At 46.5% G+C, this 20348-nt stretch overlaps 1 protein-coding gene across 2 annotated transcripts in view; it reads right to left on the bottom strand.

Annotated features, from left to right (window-relative positions):
- Positions 1-1135: 1135 nt before the first annotated feature.
- Positions 1136-20348, bottom strand: part of SLC29A3 (solute carrier family 29 member 3) — a gene marked incomplete at its 5' end in the record, with an annotated part of 30990 nt that continues 11777 nt past the window's right edge. For both annotated transcript variants that reach the window (XM_081192318.1, XM_081192317.1), the window contains 4 exons: positions 1136-5464; positions 7243-7405; positions 8965-9191; positions 14036-14118. In XM_081192318.1, the coding sequence (XP_081048444.1) occupies positions 4789-5464; positions 7243-7405; positions 8965-9191; positions 14036-14118 (1149 nt within the window). In that variant the 3' untranslated portion in view covers positions 1136-4788. The remainder of the gene's footprint in view (positions 5465-7242; positions 7406-8964; positions 9192-14035; positions 14119-20348) is intronic.

The raw sequence follows: 20348 nt of genomic DNA, 5'->3' as shown, positions 1-20348 counted from the left end.
CAATCAACAGCAAATATTGCAACCTCGGCTTGCTGGTATGTTACCGAACCCCACCTGAAAACAGTGACAGTGTGGAAGTGCTCATAAGTTCCTTGGCATTGGCTGAATCTGCCAAGGTGCCACCTTCAATGGTCCAATTAGATCTGAGCTATGCTCTCCAGGAATGAATGGATGGTCTAGCATTCTACTGTAGCCACACCAGAAATTTGGGGGAGCTGGGAAGGGCAGAGAGAAACTAATGGAGAAAACACAGCTTTGGTCTTGTTTATATATTTCTACACACACACAAACACACAGCTCATTCCAAAACGGATGAATGTAGGGATGCCTCTGAACCTTTTATCTGTGCTATTTTCCAAGTGGAAAAGCGAACAGGAAGTGTGAGACTAATCAAAGCCAGTCAGCCTGTGTCATAAATCCATGCAGCAAAGACCCAAGGATTTCCTAATGGAACAAGTATTCACTTACGATTTCCAGAGTTTACACAATGGCATATCACAAACCATAAAAGCTGCGGCCCCTCCATCACATGCCTAGTAAATTTTCTGCTCACATCTGGTTTCATATTTATTTCTAAATCACCTATAAAGCTATACTCTGTGTGCATTACTAGTGATCCCAGGCTAAACACCGAATGCACACTTAGGGTGCTCCATCCTCAGTTACTGCTGTCAATCATGTCAGTTTACTATCTACTAGCTCTGTTCTTTCTTAGATCTAGTAATAAAAACCAGCAGGAGGGTGTGTGTTTTTGGATTTTTTGTTTTAAAGCACAGCTATCAGATCTCTTGAAACAACAACAAGAACAACTTTCCTGCTTGTAACAGATGCCATCAAGCCCACATTCCCACACATGATGCGCGATATGGTCTTTGGTGACGAGGTCAGATTATTTTCCAATTAGCATTCTGTCAAGTGTTAAATAACGGAGCCACAGAGAGCTGCGCTTTTAAGTCCTTCTCTAATTCATCCCCCAGACAGACCTAGCATTTGACAAATCTGCCACATCTTAAGCTGTGCCAGTGGTTCAGTTAGTTGTACAAACCTTGGAATCACACCCCCTGGGAATCTCTCTGGCGTGACTGACACCCTGTTGTTCTTGTGCAAGCTGAAAGTAATTCTATGGACCTTGCACAGGGGAGGGTCTCGGGGGTGGGGGTGGGACTCACAGTGCTTTAACTACACATACCCACCAGAAAGAGGATGCTGACTTCATTACCAATGTCCTAACATTTAAAAGTTATGCCTGGCACCCTCCTCAGTCCTCTATTTGCTTCCCAGCTCCCTATATGGAAATCGATTGAAGGCATCACAACATCTTTTGAGCAGACACATCTTTGCCCCACCCCCATTGCACGTGCAATGAAACAGATGTGTGTGGATTCCTCACGAGGACCAGTACACACACACACACACACACACACACACACACACACACACAGGGTTTGGGGGGGCATGTAAATGTCATGCATGCAAGAAATTCTAAGATGTGAAGAAGCGCGAGACAGTGAAACCCAAAGCAAGTATTTTCCCTGCTTAACGCTTTCATCGGGTGCTTACGAGTTGCATCTTTGCCTGAAAAAATAACCCTCTACAACAGCACACTGCCCGAGTTCAAATGAGTACATACTTCATGATGTTGCGATATTAGACACAATTTTGAAGCCTACTGAATTGTGCAAAGTCTCCTTCTAGTCTTCCCTTTTGGCTTATACATAGATTGGTAACTGTAGTTTTGATTTCTCCCTCTCAAAGCTCAATCCTATACATGTCTACTCAAAAGTAAATCCAGATGTTTTCAGCAGAGCTTACTCCCAGCAGGCCTGTACATTCTAGAGGACCACAGCCTGAAGCTAAACCAACCAATGATGACTGTGATTAAGATAAACTTCAAGACATTAAGCCACGTCTGTTCTATTCTATAATGCCTTTTTTTTGCCCAAACATTCCCACATATTTCAGAAGCCTTACTTTTCAAAAGCATCTAGTCCCTTTAGCTAAAGAAACAACGTTCACCAGCATGGGAACATTATTGTGTTATTTAACCACTGGCACCCTGTTGTGCACTTTGAAGAAAACTTAATAACCATTTGCATTACTACTTTATACAAGTAAAAGTTAGCACTGAATTCAGTTCCAAAAGGTGTAACTCAGGCGTCCTCAAACTCGGCCCTCCAGATGTTTTTGGCCTACAACTCCCATGATCCCTAGCTAGCAGGACCAGTGGTCAGGGATGATGGGAATTGTAGTCTCAAAACATCTGGTTTGAGGAAACCTGGTGTAGATCAAAGATGGGAAAACCTCCTGATGTTGGACTACAACTCCCATCAACCCTCACCACTGGACATGCTAGCTGTGGCTGGTGGTATTTGGAGTCCAATGACATCTGGATGGCTACAGGTTCCTTCCCCATCCCTGGTTTACATGGAGCAGGATTAACCTAGCAGTCACTGAGAGATCCTACAGAATTACTCAGAGTTCAATGGGACTTACTCCCAGGTAAGAGGGTACAGGATTGTTGTCTCAAGTCAAAGTAAAGGGATGCTGTCAGATAATATATGACACAGCCAAGACCTTGCTTCTTCACCAGTTGAAATAAAAGCTTGGGCTGTAGCGGCACGTCACTTTTGTCACCTGCCATGCCATCCCTCTGTCAAATTTTGTTTGCAGCAATAAACCTGGCAAGCTGCATCTCAAAGGAAAAGGTGCAATGCAAGTGCTAGGATGCCTTTTCTTGTTGAAAGCATTTACTTGGAAACCCTAGTTAGGCTTTTCTGGCGTTTCCTCCTTCTTAATCATATGCCATGAACACCTTTCTGCGAGCCAGAGTTGGCCGAGATAATGTAAAGGAAGAATTGGAGAGTGGGAAAGAGGCTGAAACAATCTCCTGCTTGCTAAATTCTTCCTCTACAAATGCCTACAGAGGCCATTCGCCTGTTCCCTTTTGAGCTTTCTTCCAGTTTCAAAACCTTTCACGTGGGGAAAATGGGTTAAACATGGCAGTGGGTTTTGCTAGGTGGGGACATTAGGAGTTGTTGTCCTAAACACCTGTAGGTCACCAGGATTTTTTCATTTTTTTTTTATAAAAGCCAACCAGTCTGGGTAACAAAGGATTATTATTATTATTATTTTCCATAAGTCAAGCAGTCTGGGTGGGTAGAACTGTTAAAACACCTCTCCCCTACCAGTTTCCTTCCCTTGCATTTACTTTGCAAAGTAAGCCTCTTCCATTTCCATTAAAACGGCTGGTTCTGCCCTCAACAAAGCAAGCTCAATGATGCAGTGTCACCCCCCATCCTCATGACACAAGGAACAATGGCATCCTGGACTAATTCTGCATACTTCAAAGCTTTTGCCAGTGCTCAGAATGTAAGAAGAGCCTCCTGGATCAGGCCAATAGCCCATCTAGTCTAGCACCCTGTTCTCACTGTGGACAAACAGAAAAACCCATGGCATGCCCACAAGAGCAGCACTCTCCCTTCTCGCAGCTTCCAACAACGGTTGTTCAGAAGCCTACGGCCTTCAGCAATGCAGCTAGAACATAACCATCGTGGCTATTAGCTGCTGATGGCCTTAACCCATGAATTTTAAGCTTGATTCCCCTGCTTTAAATGGGGATTTCAATAGCAGCCATGATTTGGGTGCATTCTGAGAAGTTGGGATTGAGAGTGCATAATGGCTCTAAGGCCCCAGGCAATTAATAACCACACCTCTACAAGTACACTCGGTGACAGGAGCAATTCTTACCCTCATTTTGGCTCTCCTGTGCTTTTTAAAGTTCTGGTCCCAGGATGAGGAGTCCTTGCACTCTCGGTTTCTGGATAATCAAGGTTCCTTGGCATTTGCCCTTCACTCTAGGGACTTGGCTAGAAGCACATGTTGAATGTTGCTTAATGACACCCTCTTTTCACCTGGCATCATTCCATGATTTCCCCTTATTAAAAGCAGCTGCTGAGAATTCTTCCCACCTGGTATGTATATTTGCTACTTGCTCCCATAGCATGAATACAACAGAACCTACTCAAAAGGCATATCCCCCCTCCCCGCGGGTTTGCATAAGATGCCTCTCAAGAAACATGCAGCAAGTTAACTGCTGCATGGAGAGTTTTTCCATAACAATTGCTATTATTATTATTATTATTAACAATTTGTAGATTTTCTGCAATAAAAAAGTCAAGAGTCCAGGATTTAATTTCCAAGTATGCTTGGCAAAATGTAAGCGGTTCCTTATCCCATTGATCCTCTAAGGCAAAATATGTACAAGTACCAAAAACATTACGAACAAACACACTGTTAAACATGACACAGGAAATGGGGAAAGTCTCAGCGACGCATGGTAAGGGTGTGAATTTGGCCCCTGTATTTTGTGTTATGTTTCTAAGCATCTTCCCCGCTGCTACAGTCAAGAGAGTTCTGATCACCTCCTGAAAAACAAGGAAATGGTTGCTTTCTGAACATGATTGGAAAATAAAAATAAATAAAATCCTTCTACAGTTGTACCTTGGAAGTCAAACAGAAACTGTTCCGGAAGTCCATTTGACTTCCAAAATGTTCGAAAACCAAAGAGTGGCTTCTGATTGGCTGCAGGAAGCTTCTGCAGCCAATTGGAAGCCGTGAAAGCCCCATCGGACATTCAGCTTCCAAAAATCATTTGAAAACCAGAACACTCACTTCCGGGTTTGCGGCATTCGGGAGCCAACATGTTCGAGAACTGAGCTGTTTGAAAACCAAGGTACAACTGCACCCCAAAGCTCAGGGGATGGACTTGAATCTTCCCCTTGCTTGCTTCTACATGAGGTGGACAGCAAGAACCGAGAAGACGGATCCCAAAGCCAGCCCCAACTGCAAGAACATCATCATCAATACTCCGGCTGCCTCTGACAGCTCTTTTGGTGTGACTTTGGGGCCATACATCATGGCTAATGTATTCAGGTAGCCGTTGCTGAATCCGAGCAACACCGTGAAGACCACCGGATAGGCATCCTGGGTGAAGAAGACCTTCGCGATGTGTTTCCGAGGTTGGAAGTTGCACAGCATGAAGACCGGCACGAAGAAAGTTCTCAGCAGAACCAGAGCCGGCAGCAACTTGCTCTTTGGTCCAGGGGCCTGGATCCAGACGGTGATCTGCCGTCCGCACCAGTCGGCAAAATTGTACAGAAGGAAACTAGTGAGGGGCGTGAAGTACTTGTCCGTCCACAAGCTCCCTGGGACCTTGTCGACAGACTCTATGCTGGATGAGATTGCAGGGAAGATGATGATAGAGATGAAATAGACGTAGAAGACGCAGAAGCCCAGCACGCCCATCTCCTTTAGGATGGATCCCAAGGGAGGGATTCTTCCTCTCTGGTTTCTGTCTGGGGGAAGCAGGCTGGTGTTGCCTGTGGCTGTATCGCCATCCTCCAAATAGTCACTAGGCAAGACACATGGTGGCTGCGTGCCGCCCTGTCGCCTTTCCATATAGTACCTGAAATAAGAGAGGCACAGAAAAAAGGCTAGCGTCAGGAAGCCCAACAAAGATGGCAAAACTAGGGACTGAAACGGAAAGGAGATAATCATCAAAGATGACAACAGTGCCAGAAGCCACGGTTTGCATATGGTGCGATTCTTTGGCAGCAGCTGAAGGATCTCAGGTGGCACAACAAATCTCTGGGTTGCCACTGCTAGTCAGAGAAGACTAATACTTTGTTTGTGTTGTGAGTCATTTATTCAAGCTCCTGTAGCTTGGGGAGTGTATGAATGAGTCAGGAGTGTCTGAGCAGAGGCGACAAAAGAGGAGGCTGGTGGACCCTATTCCAACGATCCCTGTTATGGAGCAGCATGGAGACGGGAGGGCTGGATGTATGGGAGATCTAGACAGCCACAGACAATCTCTTCTACATCAGCCCCCTGCCAGCATGGCCAATGGTAAGGGATGGTGGGACCCATAGCAGAGCAACATCTGGAGAGCACAACTTTGGCTGCCCCTGCTTTAAAGGCACATTTGCATTCCTATCCCTACTTTGCAAATCTGTGGTGAGGACTCAAGAGATAGTGGCCTGCCAAGCAAGACCAGAAATCTGACAACTTGTCCCCTAAGCCACTGCAGCACCAGCTGACAGTGAGTCTCTGGGTGGCAACAGAACTACCTCCCTAGCTGTCAGGAGGCTGCCAGCAACTCCCATGTGGCTGGTTGCCCAGGAATATACAAAGACAAGGAAATGATTCTTACCATCCGCTTTTTATTCAGTATTCACAGAGAGGCTTTGGAACCCAGCCTCTTGGATAACGGTGTTGTCCTGAGTGAATCTCCACCCTGCCCCCATCTCTCCCACTTCCTCATTTGTCATCCCTACGGGTGCTGACAAGTGCCCTCTACCTTTGAGCTCTTTGCTCTCCTACATTCAAGGCTCGCCGGGTTCTGGGAGAGGGGAGTCTGGAATGCTTTCTAAAGACAGTGTGTCTGTCATCTGTTGCCCCCCCCCGGTGTTTCCTCTATCTCTTCCCCCTCTCCCATTATTTCCCAACTTTCCCCCTCATCTGCCTGAGCTGTGACCTCCCTTAAACCCCTCTTCCTCTTCTCTGGAAGAGTCAGGCTGGGGAGGTGGTCTCCACCATTCCTTCTCTGCCCAGTCCCTGATAAAAGCAGAGGAAGGGAGGCGATATAGATAGGAGCAATTCTGCAGAGGTCCGATAAGAATCCACATAAAGCTCCTCACTAAGTATCCTGCATCATAGGAGACTACCTCTAAGGCAACAGCGGCCTTAATTGGTACCAGAAAATTAGCAGGCAATGGCTCACAAGCTTGTTATTTTCAACCTACAGCTAGAAAACACACTGGGACTGGACTGCGTCACTTAAGCGAGAGCTACGAACCACAGTGATTTCAAGAAGTCTCGTAGCAACAGCGTGAATGCTAGATTCAGAAGCAGCTCTGCCACAAGGCTGATACAGCTTGCTGGCCCCGGGGCGTTAGGGTTAGAAGCCACAGTCACCAGCACTATCTAAGTGGTTCATAGCTTCTCAAGCAACCGTGTGTGTGTGTGCACAGTGGTAAATCCCACAGTTCCTGTCTGGTTTTCTTTTCAATCAAATCAGGAAGTTCAGCTGGAGAGAGCAAACAGGGGGAAAGAGTCAGCACATTTCCCACTTAGGGCAGAAGGGGACCTCCACAAAAAGGCAGGAAGCATCGAGAGGAAGCTGTTTTGGAACTCAGTCATTAAGGCACAAGCTGCGTGGCAACCTGATGGTCCAAGGGGATTTACCTGGAATACTCCAGCTTGGGAAGGATCAAGTACATCCCAATACACAGAATAACGAAGAGGTCTGCTGTCAGGAAGTAGGCCAAAGCACTGTCTGTAACATCAGGTGCCGCTGCCAGATCCACCACCAATGCCACGGCGCTCACTGTTCCTCCCATGGCCTGACCTACATGGCGAGGAAAGAGGGCGAGGAAGGAGAACAAAAGTCAACGAACTGTGAAATAAGCCCTGGCCTATACTGCGTCTCCCAGAGCCAGACACTTGCAGTGGGGAGTGGCTCTGAATCAGACAAGCTGGAAGTGGGGAAAGCGACAAAAGCAGTAATTAGGGAAGTTCGCAGTTCAGCTGCATTTGCTCTGCAATGTTATCTAGCCAGAGATCCTGCGATTTTGGTTTGTTCTGCTCACAACGGATTTACCTTTGGCCACTTGTGTCCTTGCTCTTGTTAACTTGTGGGGTTTTTTCCCATCCCAAGACCCTCTTCTCACATGCATGTCTTGGATTAACAACGGTAACATCCCATTGTGAGGTTTGGGAAGGGTTAGCTTTTGTTTCGCAGCAAAACCACACAGAGAGACACACAAGTGTTGAAGGATTTCTGCATTTGAGCAATGACACTCTTGCAAAAATCATCAGATTCCCTTTCCCCCACAAAAAAAAAAAAACAAAACATTTATGTCAAGATGGCTTCATGTAATTGTTTTTTTCACACACAAAAAAGCAAGTAAACCAACAGGGAAATGTCACCAAGAGACTCTCATCTGCAATGCTTAAAAACCACCCCCGTTCCCAGAAGGGCTAAGCTTAAATTGTTTTGACTGAGACTGGATGAAAAATGTACGGGCACAATTCCACCCCGACTTGCAATTCTGCGAAATAGCGTTTCTGTGGTCTGGTGGGTAAAGCCTTTTGGCCTCCTGGTTTTGTTGCCAAATTGTTTCTTTTATGCAGGCATAGTGTGGCTTTCTTGATCTGCACTAAAAATAAAGATTTGCTCCAGTACTCTGCAAATACTGGGAGGTTTCCAACAGGAGGTCTGGTGAAAGTCTGCACAGTGGGTCAACCCCCCTAATAACATTCTTTGCTACGGCCTAGAAAAAAAAAAGAAAACCTGAAACCTCTGTATTGATTTTAGCATCTCTCTTCCCACCTCGTCTCTCTCAAAGCACATTTCCAGTGTTATCAACGTCTGCTAAACCTCGAGGGGCCTCATCATTCATAGCTGCAAACTTGGAACTCATCAGTTATGGAAATGAATGTTAATGCTGAATATGAAATGAGACAATGCAAAGTTTCATATTTTTTTCCCTGAGATATAAACAAACACAGAGCTAAATGCAGATGTTTTCTTTTCGTACGAAAAGTTAACTCCGTTTTCCCAAACTGAAATACTGCAAGGCTGGACCTCTGAGGAAGAAATAAGAACCAAGGAAAGCGGGCAGAGGGGGAAAATCCACATAAACCAGAGAGTCAGCTTGCTTAATCTGCTGAGCTTCCTTCGGAACTTCCGTCCGACAACACTGTGCGGTTCTTTATTTTCAAAGTCATCTTCTGTTAACTTCGTTCAGAGTGAATGCATCGTCATGGGACTAGGCGCTGCCAAAACCTCAAGCCTAAGAGACAGCACATGCATCCTGCCCACGAAGAAAATTAAAAGCAATTGGAGAAGCCCTGTCTCACAAACTACAGTTTCCAGCCGGGCGGATCACAGGGAGGAGACTTAACCTGAAATCAGAGCTTGGGAATTCCGCATGGGAAAGTTTCCCGTCAGGCCGAAGACGCTGCTGCTGAAGATGGTGGCAGCGCTGCTGGAGACAACCACACAGACGATGGTGATGATGAAGAAACCCGAAGTCCAGGAGGAGGTGTCCACTTTCACCAGCACCGTGATCACCACCAAGGCAGCCAGCATGGTGACCAAGGAGGAGAGAATGCGCACGCTGACGGAGACCCTGGAGGAGAAAGGCAAGCAGGGTTATAGCATGTGGCTTCTGTGCAAGAAGAGCCCCCTGCTCTTTTCCTTCTCTCCTCCCGACTGGGTGTTGCACAGCAGCACCAAACAGAAGGACACACGAGGTACAGAGACGTCCCAAGCAATGAGGAGGTGGGGAAAGGCAGAGGGAAGGGGAGGCACGTTGCACAAATCGAGACAGAATACCAGTGGCAGAGGCAGGAACCGAGGAGCCCTGTTCTGGCTTCTCACAACTGAGTGTGAAATGCGCCGTCTCCCCTAAGAAGAAGAGTTTGGATTTGATATCCTGCCTTTCACTCCCCTTCAGGAGTCTCAAAGCGGCTAACATTCTCCTTTCCCTTCCTCCCCCACAACAAACACTCTGTGAGGTGAGTGGGGCTGAGAGACTTCAAAGAAGTGTGACTGGCCCAAGGTCACCCAGCAGCTGCATGTGGAGGAGCGGAGACACGAACCTGGTTTCCCAGATTACGTGACTACCGCTCTTAACCACTACACCACACTGGCTCTCTAAGAGCCAAGTGCTCAGTCTAAACGCGTCAATTTGTGCAGAAACCTACATTAAGAGGCAAATTTGCCAGTTAGCATTGAGACATTACAATGAAAGGGCACGTTGAGCAGGTTCACCGAGGGAAAACAGGGCTTTTGAGATCTTTCCTACATCCAAAATCAAAACGAGGCCAAGTGCATACCTGAATAAGACTGCTAATCTGTCCCCCCACATCTATCTGCTATAAACAAATGGGCCCTGCGTTTAACACTAAGCCTTCCAGCTCTTTTCCGGCTGAAAGTGCCACAAGAGGTGACTCGCCTTTGCACCCAAGCCAAGAGAAGCAGCAGGCATGACGCTACCCTTCTCACATCAGTGTTGCTGCTGCTGGTGGAATGGGGGCAGTCACAGCAGAAGCACAGGACTGGCTCCTCTGTGCACCCACACAGCCCCAACCTCACCCCGCCCCATTGCCACACCATCCAGGTACGCAGAAAGGACTCTGGTGCTGGGGCCCTCACCTTAAAAGAGCCATTTTATAGATCAGCCCAGGTTTGCTAGTAATTGCACACTCATTGGGGGGCTTCAGCCAACCACAATTCCATGAGGAGCATACCTAGACATTGCACATGTTCACATTTCAAAGAGTACTCTTCAGCATCACCCTTAAAAAGATAATGTGTGATATGCTTCACTCCACCTGTTGCCTATCAGTTTGCATTTTCCCCATGTGAATCTGAAGAGGCTTCTTCGTAGAATTGAGATTCTTCATAGAATTCTTTATAGAACTGTAGTTGGAAGGGACCCCATGGATCATCTAGACCAATCCCCTGCAATGCAGGAGCTTGCAGCTGTCCCTCCCATACAGGGATTGAACCGGCAACCCTGGCGTTATCAGCACCACACTCTAACCAAGGTGTGGTGTAAAGTTAGAGTGTAAAGTATTTTTTTAAAAAAACAGGCAGGGCCTGCCTCTTAAACAGGGCTGCAGCACAGGGTGAAATGGACCAGTAGCTTTGTTTCTGGGATAGACTTTGGCTTTTATTTACCTTAATTATGGAGCATCTTATTATTACAGCGCCTGAATGCAGTCTTTTTGTGCAGGAAATTCAACATTCTGTCTCACGACAAATGGAAAGTTCCTTATTTTCCACACTGCTTTGTCGAGTTGAAGAGAGTTGCCTGTACTTCTCTCTGGCTGACTCCAAATCTGATACTCTCTTTAATCGGCGTTTAGTTGCAAAAGGGGGAAAACATGGCATTTCCTCCAAACCTCCCACAATGCCTTGCTACAAGCACTGTCCACCAGCCGCCTAGTTATGCCTCCTGTTTGTAAGGAAGGCTGCTGATACAAGAGCCCTGGAGAGTTCTCCAATGACTTAAAGGAAGCCAGGTAACTAGAGAGATGAACCAGCGTATGTGCTGCTGCTCTCAACTAAAGTTGCAGAGATGGCTGAACCACTTACAAAGAACTTAAGGCAAAAATGGGTGGGTGAGGAGGGGCTTGGAACAATAAGCATCCCCCCCACCATTTATATCAAATGTACAGATTCTACTTTTCTCGCATCAGTCTTTTCTTGATCTACTGTCTCTATAAACCCTGCCAAGTTGGAAATGCCCAACAGAAATCACAACAGCAACAGGCAGCAATAACAGGAATGAAGCCTGCCTGGGGAATACTGCAGCCTGGGGAATAGCAATCGCATGCTTATCACTACAAGATAATTAGCTGCCTGAACAGGGAGGTTACTTATTATAGACACTGAAGACTTGACTGGCTCCCTTTCAGCAGAGAGGGCAGGGAAGGAGAGAGAAAAAAGGCATAAAATGACCATGATTCTAGCAGCGGGTGGGCATTCTATTTCTCTTTTAGGGATAAGAGACTGCAGTTCAAACATCCTCTTGTGATATACATCCTCCTTTTAAGAGGCTCCAGATGGGATACGCTTCATGCCACGTCACTGAACAAGTTAGAGATGTTGTCTGCCTGGCTCAGGGACTCCCTGAGAAATGCAACCTGTTTGCATGCAACAGTTCCAGAAAGACACAATAAGGAAGCAGAATAGATTGGGCAAAAAGAAGCACCACTTCTTGCACACTGAACATGCTAGTTTCTTCCTCGCTCTCTTCTCCCCCCCCCAAAAAAAAATGTCACCTTCACCCACACAGTCAGGAAATCCATTTCAAAAGCATCATCATATTTTAGCCACGAGAGCAGATGCCCTTAACAAGGGTGGAGCACAGAGTAGTCATAAGTTACTCTCTGGAGGCAACTGAACTACAGGGAACCGATTTGCTCAGGAGTTTCCATAAATGCAAGCCAGCCTCATGTGTATTTATGACGCCGAAAACTTAGCATAATAAAACACTTATTGATTATGGATGTGCCACTCAGCAGAATCAACAATGTGCCAAAGATAAATGAATGCTACATTTAAAATGTAATGCATTAAGCACATAATGGCTTTTGCGAAATGGTTTTCCAACCTGGAGAATATTTAAGAAGAGGAGGAGGAGCAGGCGTTTCTATCTCTGGGTGCCCTTCCTTTTTTGCCTTCTGCTTCTTTCCACTTCCAAGGCATAATTTGGAAAACAACTACCGTCGCCACCCGTGTTTTCTGTATTCTGCAATAAAACAGCAGTAGCAATGCAGAACATTTGGGCATTAACATTCAGAGAGCTCCATTTAAGCAAACGAGGGCTTTCTCCACTGGAAGATTCTGGAGAACAAGTCTCAGACGTACAGCAGGTGCATTGCGCGGCCACCCCTGGGATTTTCAGGTGGCTTTCCACAGTTTCATTGCTGGAGTGCGCAAAGAATAAGGAAGATGAAAAAGCATCGGCATCCCTAGAACATCACAGGCACAGAAACTACAGCTCCTGCTCGGCAGGGAGCTGAGGAGCTCCAGCACTGGAGTCCTAGTGCAAAGATTTTGACCCAGGAGGTGGAAAGAACTACACAGTGTTGTTTCTCCAGTTCTCTTGGCAGGGGGTGGTGGATATGAAAGAGGAATATCCCTCTGTGCCAGACCAAACCCTGGCCTCTGTTTACTAGACACAAGAAAGTCCGCATGCAAGAGAAATAGGCCTGATGTAGAAAAAAGGAATCACAGGAAGTGGTCCCTCGAGGGAATGCAATGAGCGAGATGCAAGCTTCTAGGCTATATGAGAATTTGAGGTTTTAAGTTTGAATAGAAGGGCAAAAGCCTTGAAACTTTATGTGCAAACCTCTGTCTGTCTGTGTGTCTGTCGCTCTAGCTCTCTTCCACACCCACACCTGTGAACAGATGCTGAATAGACTGTACTGCATTGGTGTCCAAACATTTTTCAAAGAGGGCCAGATGTGATGAAGCGAAGGGCTGTGAGGGCAGACCAAGGGGCCAACCAAGGTTGTGAACCTTTTCTTAGGACTGAAGTTGTTGTTGAGCTTTTTTTAGGATTTTACCCCAGGAAAAAAGCTGCCACAGGGGCCGGATTAGGTCCCCAAAATGGACGTTGGACATGCCTGCTGTACTGCGATTGTCTCATCCTGGGATAGCTTGGCTGTCTGCAATATCCTGATTTAGTGGCAGGGGGAGCTTTTAATTACTGTATTTTTTGCTCTATAAGACTCACTTTTTCCCTCCTAAAAAGTAAGGGGAAATGTGTGTGCGTCTTATGGAGCGAATGCAGGCTGCGCAGCTATCACAGAAGCCAGAACAGCAAGAGGGATTGCTGCTTTCACTGTGCAGCGATCCCTCTTGCTGTTCTGGCTTCTGAGATTCAGAATATTTTTTTTCTTGTTTTCCTCCTCCAAAAACTAGGTGCGTCTTGTGGTCTGGTGCATCTTATAGAGCGAAAAATATGGTACCTATCAGTGTGTAGTTAAAGTGTAATACGTGGCAATGGTCAGCTGTACGAGCTCATTGCTTGGATGCTGATCTGCCCATTGAATACAATCTCAAGCTGCTAAACGTTTATCTTCCCTTCCCCTTGAATGCCGCTACCCTGGCTCTTCTTCTCTTCCTACATTAGGCTACAGGCACATCTGTTCAGGATGAAGTGGCAGACTTGGAAGTCTGCTAGCCTCCCGCAACTGGCATCGCCTGAACAATTTCGGATACTGCCTGCCATCGTCATGGGACTAAATTACAAGATGTGACTGCTCTGAGAAGCTTCTCTGCTTCTCAGGGTTTTCTGCCTAAACCGATTTGCCCATCAAGCGTTTCTTAGCTTAACTTGTAGCCCACTGCTGTGCTAACGCTACAGCCTCGGGGGTGGGGGGTGGAGGGAGAGGTGGCGTGGCCAGGATTGCACAGAGGGGAGAAAATGGTCATGCCTAATGCAGTTGCACTTACTTGTTGACTAGCAGGAAGTTCCCAATCAAGCACAGCACAGAAGGCACAGTGGAAGCCATGGAAATGTAGCTTTCAAAGAAGTCCTAAGGAAGGGAGGAAAAGTGTGTCAAAGAGGGTTGCAAAAACTATGCTTCAGAAAGAACAAAAAGACATGACACGGCTTGTCCCCGAGTCTCCCTGTCACAAGTCGCAGGCACAGCAGCCCAAGGTCACGGCTTCGCAGCGCCCTGAAGCTTGCAGGGCTGCAGACTTTGCAAAGCGATTAACCCCACACCACTCAAGGAGCATGTCTGCTATTGGGAACCTCAAGACACCCCTTGCTGCATTACTGGCCACTTCACAGTGTGAATCACATTGTGACCTTTTTCTTAGTTCTCATTAAGGAAGGTTAAAAACACCAGGGGGAGGGGGAAGGGCTCCTCCTCCCTTTTCTTCTATGAATTGTGCCAGCAGTCAAGATACACAATGTGAACCCTTTAATCTCCACATGGGGGAAAATTCTCTGCCACAGAAGGCCTGTAATTTAAGACGAAGCCTTTTGCCTGTGATAAGAAATGGCTGTCCCATGTGAGGGTAAATGTGGCATTTTTTTATGCAAGAGATTTCATGGGAGAACAAGAAATGAAATGAGGCAGTGGGGACAGGAGTCAATGTTACTTGGAATCTCTGTGTTCATTCAGAAGACGCAAAGTTTTAGCACTTAGGAAGGTAGGTTTTAAACCATGTGGGCAAATGCCTACAGAAATCCCATAGTATCTTGCCTGCCTGCCCTGCATCCACACTTGTGCCTCTGTTAGTAATTTGTGGCATGCTAAATTGCTGTTTAGGGGATGCGGGTGGCGCTGTGGGTTAAACCACAGAGCCTAGGGCTTGCCGATCAGAAGGTTGGCGGTTGGAATCCCCGCGACGGGGTGAGCTCCCATTGTTCGGTCCCAGCTCCTGCCAACCTAGCAGTTCGAAAGCACATCAAAGTGCAAGTAGATAAATAGGTACCACTCCAGTGGGAAGGTAAACGGCGTTTCCATGCACTGCTCTGGTTCGCCAGATGCGGCTTAGTCATGCTGGCCACATGACCCAGAAGCTGTACGCCGGCTCCCTTGGCCAATAAAGCGAGATGAGCGCCGCAACCCCAGAGTCGGTCACGACTGGACCTAACGGTCAGGGGTCCCTTTACCTTTGAATTGCTGTTTACAAAGACTACCCTGTCTACTCATTTGGAAGTGACCAGGCAAGGAAGCTTTTACAGCCTGGGAAAAAGTTACCTTTCCTCACTTTCTCAGTCTTCCAGTCTCCCACAAATTACTAATGTGGGAATGTGTGGATACAGGCAGGTTGGCAAACACTTTTATAGGCTAGTAACTTGTGTGGACTTATTTATAGGAAGTGATTCAGCTGCCCTGCAAATCAAGACGGTCTTCTATTTTACTGCTGCTTAATTCTCCCAAACTTCTCTTCTCTCCCCGCATACGAGAGAACAGAGAATCCCGACCAGAGCTCATCACCTCGATGTGAGCTTGTGTGCACAGAATAGGCTCTGGAAAATTCCAGACAAGCTGGGTGCATTGATCTCAATTGCATTTTCAAGATGTATTTTCTTTGATCTCCTGTATCAGCCCAATAAGCCTTCTAAATCAATGAAACTGAGGTTCATAATGAGACGGTGGTTGGAGAGAGTATGGCCCAGTATTAGCCACAGCTTCTCCAGCACAATGCAATAATTTCAGGCAAAAATACTGGATACTTAAATATATACGTATCTGTCTTTTTTCTAAAGGGGGAAAAATTGCCCAGTGGTGTTAGCAAAAAGTCTGCCCCGTGCTGCCAAGATGCTTTTGCAAAGTGGCTTTTTATTCAACTTAAACTCGGCAGCAGAAGCAGCTGGGTTCCTGCTGGGCTAAAAAAGCAGTTCAAGCCCTGGGTGACGGAGCAAGGCACTAGAGCGTTACCTGGATCACAGGGCATGAAATTAGCAGCAGCCAGCAGGTTGGAGCCAAGAATAGCTTGCAGTTGTGAGCTCATCTTCAGATAGCCGAGACCTGCTTCTAACGAGTCTGTGCGGGGCCAACGAACTCTCCCCCCGCTTTACTGCTCACTCATCATGCCCGGACAGAAGCTGACTCCCAAAGCAAGCTGCTCTGCTGGAAATTTCAATAGCTGTGAAAGGGCAACCGCGCCCATCAGTTGCCCAGATTCACAGTTCTGTCGGCCGGATTTTGAATGATGGAACATCCCTATTTTGTTTCATTAGCGCTTTTTAGGAGGTGATTATAGTCAAAGAGGCAGAGCTATGCATGCCAAGGTTTGTTATTGGCTACAGATTGTGCTTAGCAAGGAAAGAGCTAAACCATGAGTCTGGGTTCAGGCAGCACGTGAAGTCAAACCTTGGTTTAGCTCAATCTGGCATGGGAGTAGAAAAGGCTGGGGAGGAGCAAAATGTCTGCGAGCTTCTCTCCAGGAGACCACCCACTCATGTGGTCCTGGTTTAAGTCACAGTTTGGCTTACTGTGTCTTGAGACCCTGCTCTCTGTCTGCCAGTTTGTTTCCAGGCAGAATTCAAACAGCAGGTCTGGGTCTCTGGAGCACTGAATGACCTGGGATCAGAGTAACCAAAGGTCTGTCTGCTTCCATACTATGAACCTCCCTAACTGATGAGATCTCCGTTCTTCTGTGTGGACCTTGTGGTGGAAAGGTGGGGTATAAAATATTTGTGTATATATATTAAAAAGTGGGAATCTTATTCTCCAAGGCTTCCAATATTTTATACGGGCACCACCCACATATTTCCTAGCTTATCTTTGCATCCTTGAAAACAAAAGAGCTTAAGATATAGTCAAGACTCCCAGACGGGTGATTTCTGCACACCATGTTCTATATATTTCTGTTCTGGCATGGAATCGGGAAAGACACACAGCCCTGATCACAAGGCAGGCTTAGATAAAGCAGGCCCTTGTGCAGGAGAAGTTTCATGGCTCAGTGAAAAGGACACATGCACTGAATGCAGATGGCCCCAGGTTCAAAACACAGTAACTCCAAGGCTGGAAACGTCCCCTATCGGAAACCCTAAAAAGCCACTAGCAGACAGTGCAGGCAATACTGATGGGCCACTGACCTGATTTAGCAAAACAGCATCTTCCTATGAGACCCTGCTCCTATCAGATGCACCATGCTATACAGATACCCACAGAACATCCAGCTTGCTATGTGCACCTGCCAGCATTGCCTTTGCATTTCCTGATTCCAAGGTGTATCCAGCATTAGCCTAAGATGCACCTGTTAAGCACCTGCAGTGTGCAACCACTGGCAGTGAGAAGAAGGGAGGGTAAAAAGAACTGACTCCATTACCCATGGTGACCAATTTAGCTTACTGTACAGGCTGAAGGAAGTTAAGGAAACACTATGCAAGGATGCCATACTCCAACACCCAAGTCATGGCACTCTCTGCAAAAGGCCAATGGTGATGTGATCTAAAGCTCACCTTGTCTGACACCAAGTTAGGTTGGATGTCCCACCTTGTTTCCTAATCAAACCTTTAATCTCCCTGTGCCTTGATTTCTTCCTCTTTGTAGAACTGTGGCATTCGCACCAGTTCCCCACAGTCATTTGTTATTAGGAGAAATTACTGACTGTGCTGCACCCTGAGAAACCACCAGATGGAAGGAACTATAATTAAACAGCAGACTGCAGGAGATTGCTCTGCTTTGCAGGGCCTGGTTCCAACTGGTGCTTAATTTTTAGAAGAGGAGGCAGAGATGCCAGGGCTCCAGCCTCTCCAGAAGCATCACGACTTTTCGATCTGGAAGCCCTCCTTCCTAGCAATGCGCAGCCTGAGGGGGCTCTCTGCACTTTCTGTAGTGCTGAGGTTACTCCATGCCTGCTCAGAGATCGTTTCAATTATTCTTTTGCCACGCGTTTCAGAGGATGGTTAGAGGCATGGGAAAGCAAGTCCTCTGAGGAAAAGGTGAAGGAACTGAGGTCGCTTCCACATCATACACCTGGGAGGTGTAGTTTGTTATGGGTGCTGACCTCACAGAGCTACAATTCCCAGTACTAGTAACGAACTACAGACCCCAGGATTCTCCATGAACGTGGTAGAAGAATGCTTTAAATATATGGCAATAGATGTGACCCAGGTATATTTAGCTGGGTCAAGAGAAGACTAAGGGGGAGGGGGATGTGATAGCCCTCTTAAAATCCCCGAAGGACTGCCAAACAGAGGGGAAAGCCTTGTCCACTATGTACCTCAGAGGATAGAACTAGATTTAACCTGATCAAGTAGGGTAATGTTCAACTTGGGTTGAACATTAGGAAAAACCTCTTGAGAGTAAGAGGAGTTGGGCAAGGGAACCAATTACCTAGAGAGGTGCTGGGCTCCTCCTCACTGCAGACCTTCTGGCAGAGGCCCGACAGTCATTTCTTGGGCATGTTCTAGCTCTGTATTTCCTGCACCCAGCGGAGGATTGAACCAGATACCTACAAGGCCCTCTCCAACTCTATGATGTGAGAGTGGAATGGCTGGTGAGCCATTAAGATCAGGCTCTAGTCTTGGACTCCTGAAAACGGGTTATCCGTGGCACCAAATCTGGGCTGCTATGTCAATACATTAAAAGGCAACAACAAAATCTTCTGTGACTTTAGTAGGCCATTAGTGCAAGCCAGTGCTTTCTCAAATAATAGGTCAGGCCTCCCCAGCAGGCTGCCAAGGCTTCTTGCTGTGCAATCAACTTGGCATGTTGGACATATATGCACATTAGGCCCCTTTTGCTGGCGTTTCATTTTGCTTGCGCATATCTGGTAATAACACCGGTGTTATTAAAATTCCTGTGCAATGGCAATTCAGCCACAACCATTCTTCAAAGTGTAAGTGCCGAGAAATATTTAAAGCCTCCATTTTCAATTGTTCTTTAGGAAGAGCAGACTCCTTTGGCTTGATCATTCATCCACTTCGAGGCAAATCATGCAAAGCAGAGCAGAGAACAAAGCTATGGGCTCTGGTGCAGGGAGTTACTGAAAGGGCAGGCTTCCAGACCAGAAAAAAATGCATGACGTTAAATGTTCTTAGTGCATTCCACTCAAGAAAGCATAAGAAAATGCAAAGACTCAAATGACGTGCAGGTGAGAAAGTGACCCATCCCTAGTACAAAATAGAAGTTCATGGCATAACCCAAATTCTGCATAAAGAAAAGCCACATTGTGCACTATTGCATTTATTTTATTGCTTGTTGCATGCAGTGCATTCTGCTTCTCCTTAGACCAGGGATGCTGTCCAAATGTCTGCCGGCTCCAAACAGCATGGACCCCAATGCTGAGACTTGGAAGGTGCCATGTCAGTCATATTTGTAGGGCACTGAATCCCTCATCCCCAGTGTAGCAGAAAACTTATTCAGGAATAAATTCAGCTTCTGTGATTTACTAGACACCACACCCTTCATTTTCAAGTCTATCTTTATACCTATAAGGTTTAGAAACTTATTTTTGTCACACACACACACCCCTCAAAGGTTTTGGAGATGCTTAACTCTACCTCCAATGACACAACCTGCACTCAAAAGAGTGTTACCAGCAGCGGCATACATATACATGCGACACCTCCAACAAGTCCCACCAAAGTGCACAGTACACTTCTCTAGGGGGAAACGAGGCAACATGCCTCTTCCTGACTCTGCAAAGCGATCCTGTCTCTTGCATCAGCTAAAAACCTGTTCCTTCCAGATGTCAAAGGGCAGGAGAGGAGAATAAGGGGTTGTGTCCCTGCTGACTTAGCTGTTTATGTCGCATGGATAAAACATTTCGTTTTTCAGGGTTAGCAAGCCAGCACTTTCCATAAGCAATAAAATTCACTTAGTGGTTTCCTTAGCTCATACTTCTCCCAGTCCAGCCCCCTCATTGCCCTTGTTTAAAGTAGGCCATGTTGCAAGACTGGCTGTATTATGTAAACCTGAGGCCGGGGTTCCATATGTAACTTTCAGCAACAGCATTTCAGATACATGACCACATTTACTTCTTCCTGCGTATAGCCATAAAAGCTCCCACACAGAAATAAGTCAATTTTACAAAGATGCCACTTGGGAACATTAAAAACAACCAACCAAGTCCACTTGTGCTACTTTAGCTCATTCTCCAAGGCAAGCGTTATATATTCAAGATTGCACTAAAACCTAAAGACCTTTTCTGCACTGGTAAGAGTTGCCCTAAATGCAATAATAAACTAACAAACCTGACGCCAGCCGTGCTGATTCACGCTAGCCTGCTGATTTCAATGGGACTTTCTAAGCAAGAATAGTTAACATTGCAACCTGGGTTGCCTTTCAAAACA

This window comes from Podarcis bocagei (assembly GCF_964188305.1).
Source record: "Podarcis bocagei genome assembly, chromosome: 4".
Taxonomy (NCBI): domain Eukaryota; kingdom Metazoa; phylum Chordata; class Lepidosauria; order Squamata; family Lacertidae; genus Podarcis; species Podarcis bocagei.
The sequence above is the reverse complement of the archived record's forward strand: the minus strand, read 5'-3'. Positions and strand labels throughout refer to the sequence as shown.